Here is a 6692-nt window from a genome sequence, read left to right as displayed (position 1 = left end):
CACACACACACATAATAGGGCTCTACAAGAGCAGCCAGTGCACATAACCCCTAAGCTATCTCCAGCCTTCAAGGATAGGCTCCTAGTGACCTGCTTCCTTCTGCTAGGCCCCACCTCCTCAGGGCTCCTGTGTTTCCTGATGACGTCATCAGCTGGGAACCAGCTCTTGTCATCTGAGCCTTTGAGGGACAGTCAGACCCAGGTCCCGAGGGTGGTATTTGTGGACTGCTGACTGGGTTCCAGTATCCCCTTATTCTTTACTATTAGGATAAGCAAATTTCTGTTCTGGAGGAAACATAACAAGAAAGGTCTTCAAAGCTGACAATGTTAATCTGACAGGTTAGATGCTCAGTCTAGTTAAAATCTTTCACAGTTTTTTTTAAGGTGTTGATATTGATAGTGAATTTTTTCATTGTTGATTAAATGATTTTGTTTGTTTCTTTTCGGTTTTCTCAAGACAGAGTTTCTCTGTTTAGCCCTGCCTGTTCTGAAAATTACTCCGTAGATTGAGCTGGTTTCAAATTCAAGAGATCTGCCAGCTTTGGCCTCCTGAGTGCTGGGATTAAAGGCATGAACCACAACCACCCTAGCTTGCTTGCTTGCTTGCTTGCTTGCTTCCTTCCTTCCTTCCTTCCTTCTTTCCTTTCTTTCTTAAAAGATTTTATTATTAGCCGGCAGTGGTGGGGAATGCCTTTAAGCCCAGCACTCGGGAGGGAGAGGCAGGAGGATTTCTGAGTTTGAGGCCAGCCTGGTGTACAGAGTGAGTTCCAGGACAGCCAGGGCTACACAGATAAACCCTGTCTCGAAAGAAAGAGAGAGAGAAAAAGAAAGAGAGAAAAAAAAAAAAAAAAAAAAAAAAAAAAAAAAAGAAAGAAAGAAAGAAAGAAAGAAAAAATGATTTTATTATGTATACAGTGTTCTGCCTGCAGGTATGCTTGCAAGCCAGAAGAGGGCACCAGATCTCAGTATAGATGGCGATCAGCCATCATGCAGTGTTTGGGAATTGCACTCATTGGAACAGCAGTCATTTTGCTAACCAATGAGCTATCACCACAGTCCCCACCTTAGCTTTTGTTTCAAATTTAACAAAAACTGTTTTTAAGTTTTATATGTCTTTAAGTTTAATGCTAGTCATGGGATGAAGCGACTGTCACTGTCCTATTCTAGAGAACAACAAGAAAACAAGCAGCTTCTTAGGAGAGGACCTCACCTCTGCTTCCATCCTCATTCATTTACTGAGTGGTCCTAGGATGCTTTTCTGTCCTTTAGCCTTAGCTGACCTAGAGAGCTGAACCCCACTTTCCTGACAGCCTGAGCACCGAGGCCACAACTTGATGCTTGTTAATCTTCCTTCTAGGTCCTGACTCTTGATCCAGGAACCATACGCATGAAGCCAAAGGAGCATGTTGCAGGGATCCATCCCCATGGCTTTCTGCATGCTCTTGACAACAGAATATCCTTTTCCCCAGACTCCGTTCTGGAACCAAGCCTGTCTAGTCACTCTGACACTGACTCGTTTTCACAAGCAAGTCATAATCCTTCTCAGGTGTCTGTGTTCTCCAAGCATCCTTCAGCCACGAGAGCATCACCTGTGGACACTTGGAAAAACCATGCATTCCAAAGGGAAAGTAGGACCAGCTCCACCATCCCTTCATGCTACACCATCACTAGCAACGATATCTCAGTCAAAACTGTAGACGAAGAGAACACTGTCACAGTGGCCTCAGTCAGTCAGTCCCAGCTTCCAGGTACAGCCAACAGTGTCCCAGAATGCATTTCATTGGCTTCCCTGGAAGATCCTGTGATGTTGTCTAAGTATGTATTTCAGCAACTGGTTTATAATGTTACTAGACTTGTGATGTCTGATTGAATGGTGAAAGTGATTTCTATTGGACCACAGCAATATAAAAATCTTAATGAAAGAAATAGAACTAATGTGTCTTTTTTTTTTTTTTTAACTATTGACAGCTTTGTTGAAGTGAAAGATAAGATAGTGACAAAGACTGGGTATGGTGGCACATGCCTATAATGCCAGTACTTGGGGGGGGCAGAGGCAGGTGGATCTCTGTGAGTTCCTGGCCAGCCTGGTCTATATTCTGAGTTGTAGGCCAGCCAGGGCTACACAGATAGGCCCTATTTCAAAATCAAAGACAAAGGTGCTGACAAAGGCATCTAGTAAGTGGGAGCTAACAGAGTGCTTCTGTGTCTAGAACACATGGCACATGTGCTGTGTTTCCTGGGGTGGATGGAGGAACAGGCTGTACTCGGGCTAGGAGAATGACTGTGGTGTGTGTGTCCAATGCTCTTCTCATCACTGTGACCAGATGCCCGGCTGTAACGTCTTAATGAGGAAGGGTTTACCATGGCTCACAGTTGGAGGGTATACAGTTGTCCATCATGGTGAAAAGGCCTGGTGGCTGGGTGGTGGGCCTGAGACAGCTGCTCCCTCCCAGGGTTCCTGCAGTCAGGAAGTACAGAGAGACAAAGTTGGCGCTCAGTGTGCTTTATCCTCTTTGTCCTTTTTATTTAGTCTGGGACCCCTTCCCATGGATTGGTGCTCCTCCCCTGCCCCCACATTCAGGGCAGGTCAGTTAAACTTCTCTGAAAACACACCCGACAGACACACCTCTGTGTCTCCTAGGTGATTTCTCTCAAGTTGACAGTGAAGATTAACTGCCACAGGTCCACCCCTTTCCGTTGACTCTGAAACCCATGGCTTGACTCATGAGGGCTAGAGGATGCACGGTCCTGAGAGCATCTTTCCTTCTTACTGACAGGATCAGGCAGAACCTCAAGGAGAAGCATGCCCGACACGTGGCCGACCTTCGTGCTTATTATGAGTCGGAGATAAGTAGTCTGAAACAGAAACTAGAGGCCAAAGACATCTCTGCCGTTGAAGAGTGGAAGAAGAAAAATGAAATTCTTGTGGACAGGTGAGACTCCCAGAGAGCTAATATTTCTCCATCTTGGGTAGATTTCTGCCATAGAGCCTATCATTGTGTGGAAGACACTTGAAGTGTATATACTTTGCATTTGAAAATTTAACACAGAGACATGTAGACCAGGAGATATCTAAGGATGCGAGTGATTCTTTTTAAAGATGTGAACTTAACTTCATTAATTCTCCCTTATAGCCGACACAAAGCCATGCCTTCTATGTGGATAAATCTCTGAACCAAGTGGAGCTAGCAGATGCAGAGTAATATCCCTTGTGGGGTAGTTAATACTGTGGAGTTCTTGGAAAAGCAAGAATCCTGGAATGTGGGCTGGTGAGATGGCTAAACAGGGGACATGCTTCCCACGAAGCTGGTGACCTGAGCTTGATCCCTGGGACTCAACATGGTAGAGGGAGAGGACTGGCTTTACGTTGTCCTCTGACCTCTGTATACACTCCATGCATACGTACGCGAGCGCGCGCACACACACATGCACACAGACATGCACACAAAATAAGTTTGGGACTTTGGGGCCGGAGAGTGTATGTGTAGCTCATTGGTAGACTATTGGGCTTAGTGTCATGAGGCATTGTGTTTGAACCCTAGCTTTATAGAAGAAGAAAAGGAATGGAAAGAAAGAGAAAGAGAATGGACCAACAGGGGATAATGTTATGGGGAGCTCTCACAGTGTGTAGGCAATTGAAAGTCAGGCTGACTGGGACAGCACTCTAGCATTCATGGACCTACTTCGCTGTGGCCTTGAGTGTCCAGAACAATGGGCTTCTAAGGGCAGAGACCTCCTCCAGGCAGTTCCTCCAGGCTGCTGCAGAGTAAGCAGTTTGAAGCAGCAGTTTTAACAGACGCAAAGATAAGTGTTAGCTGGAGGAGGATCCGCACAGCAAGCAGTTTTAATAAAGGCTAAGATAAGTTAGCTAGCATATCCTGACCTTTGATTCCTAGAAGAGAGTTGGATAGTTTTCCATGGAACTTTCTATCAAGGAGGGCGAATTCTAATTAAACCTGGAAACAGCCTCAGCAAGAATAAAAGATGGAGGAACCTCTGCACTGTCTTTCCCCATTTTAATCTGGTACCCTCTTCTGGACTATGCATACCTATACTCACCCCCTCCCTCCCTCTCCCCCTCTATCCTCCCTTCCTTCCCCCCATCACACACACACACACACACACACACACACACCACACACACACAGATATTGTAAAAGAAAGATTGTGAAGCTGAATTTAAAGTGTTTAACATAGACCTGGCATGCAATCACTGTTAACCCATTCCTCATACAGTTTAATCATTAAACACCAAGTCAGATGATGGCTGAGTTTTGTGGACCTTGTTGACTGTCTTTGATAATTTTTTTAAAAGATTTATTTATTTATTTAATGTATGTGAGGACACTGTAGCTGTACAGATGGTTGTAAGCCTTCATTGGTTGTTGGGAATTGAATTTTTAGGACCTCTGCTTGCTCCGGTCGGCCCTGCTCACTCAGTCCCTGCTTACTCGGCCCAAATATTTATTTGTTATTATAAATAAGTACACTGTTGCTGTCTTCAGACACACCAGAAAAGGGCGTCAGATCTCATTATGGGTGGTTGTAAGCCACCATGTGGTTGCTGGGATTTGAACTCAGGACCTTCAGAAGAGCAGTCAGTGCTCTTACCTGCTGAGCCATCTCTCCAGCCTGGTCTTTGATAATTTGCAGAAGAATTCTTCTTTATAAGAATCATAATTTAGGGCTGGAGAGATGGCTCAGTGGTTAAGAGCAACAACTGCTCTTCCGAAGGTCCTGAGTTCAAATCCCAGCAACCACATGGTGGCTCACAACCACCCATAATGAGATCTGACGCCCTCTTTTAGTGCGTCTGAAGACAGCTACAGTGTACTTAGATATAATAATAAATAAATCTTAAAAAAAAGAATAATAATTTAGGGGCAGCAGTTAAGAGCATATACTTCTCTTCCAGAAGGATCTAAGTTCAATCCTAGCCCCCCTGTGAGGCAGCACACAGCTGCCTATACTTCTAGCTCCTGAGGATCTCCTGCCGCTGGCTTCTAGTGATATCTATACACACACATATGTGGCACACATATGTATATACATGATTAAAGATAAAATCAGTCTTATTTTAGATGGCTCAATAGTTAAGAGCATTGCCTGCTTTTTCAGACAACCCTGGTCTAACTTCCCACACTCTCATAGCAGCTGATAGCTGTCTGTAATTCCAGGCTCAGGAGATCCAGTGCACTCCCAGGCACTGCAGTACCTCTGTGGCGTGCAGACATCCACACAGGAAGATACCTGTGCACATGAGATAAATCTCAAAAGGATTAGTTAAAAAATAAAAGCATAAAAATGCAGTCTTGAAAAAGGGTTCGCACTTCAGGGCTGGGGAGATGGTTCAATTGGCCAAGTGGTTGCGTTGTAAGTGTGAGGCTGTGCAGTGTAAAGAAGAGCTGAGCATGGTGGTGCACTAGTAATTCCTGTGCGATGGGGGTGGGGACAAAAGGACACTGGGGGCTCACAGGCCAGCCACCCTAGAGTAGTTAGTTGGTGAGCCCCAGGCCAAAGAGAGACCCTTTCTCAGAGGAGGGGGGTGGCCATCCTGCAGATGACAGCTGAAATCCCTCCAGTTTCTTCACACATGTAGACGTTCAACAAAAAGAGCAGCGCATTAGCATTGAGTTAGAAATAGCTCAGAAAGGACTCTGTGCCCTGGCTTCAAATAGCCCAGCTCTTTACATTCCTCCCAGAAACTGTAACGCACACGTGTATGTCCAGGCAGAGTTTTCCATGTTAACACCAAGCCATTTTGTACAGTGTTCTTCTCTGTTTTAAAAATATAAAATTTAAATATCAAATTATGTAGAATGAATTCACTGTTTTAAGTGTGCAGTTAGGTGGCTGAAATCTGTTCACATTGTTGTTTGGCTATCCAGCTCCAGAATCGCTTTTGACTTGTAAAGCAAACTCTGGTAGCAAGCAGTACCTGATGCCAGGCCTGGCAACCTGAGCTTGATCTCTGGAAACTACATGGTGGAAGGAAAGAAGAGACTCCTGCCAGTTGTCTGCACACACACAGAGACACACACAGACACACAGACACACAGACACACACACACCAGCATATATTTACTCCATTCCCCATTGAATAAATAAGTAAATGAAAAAAAGGGGGAACCCCCCTGAAATTGTATCCTGGAGATGTAGCTCATTTGGTACAGTGCTTGCCTAGCACGTGTGAGGTACTAAGTTCAGTACCCAGCAGCCTCCCAGCCCGACCCAATGCAAATATATAAATGTTGGAAAAAGAAAAGTGAAAAACAGAGGCTGGCAAGATGGCTCAGCAGGTAAGAGAGCTGACTGAGTTCAAATCCCAGCAACCACATGGTGGCTCACAACCACCCATAATGAGATCTGACACCTTCTTCTGGTGCGTCTGAAGTCAGCTACAGTGACTTATGTATAATAATAAATAAATCTTTGGGCCGGAGCAAGCAGGGACTGAGCGAGTGGAGTTGACCAGAGACAGCGGGGGCCGACTGGAGCGAGCAGAGATCCTAAAAATTCAATTTTCAACAACTACATGAAGGCTTACAACCATCTGTACAGCTACAGTGTACTCAAATACATGAAATAAATAAATCTTAAAAAAAAAAAAGAGCCGGGCGTGGTGGCGCACGCCTTTAATCCCAGCACTCGGGAGGCAGAGGCAGGTGGATTTCTGAGTTCGAGGCCAGCCT

The 6692-nt window shown here is 45.1% G+C and overlaps 1 protein-coding gene across 2 annotated transcripts in view; it reads left to right on the top strand.

Moving 5' to 3' along the window:
* The window catches only part of Mphosph9 (M-phase phosphoprotein 9), a 75214-nt gene that overhangs the window by 26473 nt on the left and 42049 nt on the right, over positions 1-6692 (top strand). For both annotated transcript variants that reach the window (XM_021163264.1, XM_021163261.1), the window contains exons 9-10: positions 1358-1815; positions 2778-2933. In XM_021163264.1, coding sequence (XP_021018923.1) covers positions 1358-1815; positions 2778-2933 — 614 coding nt within the window. The remainder of the gene's footprint in view (positions 1-1357; positions 1816-2777; positions 2934-6692) is intronic.

Source organism: Mus caroli, chromosome 5 (genome assembly GCF_900094665.2).
Source record: "Mus caroli chromosome 5, CAROLI_EIJ_v1.1, whole genome shotgun sequence".
NCBI lineage: Eukaryota > Metazoa > Chordata > Mammalia > Rodentia > Muridae > Mus > Mus caroli.
The sequence above is the reverse complement of the archived record's forward strand: the minus strand, read 5'-3'. Positions and strand labels throughout refer to the sequence as shown.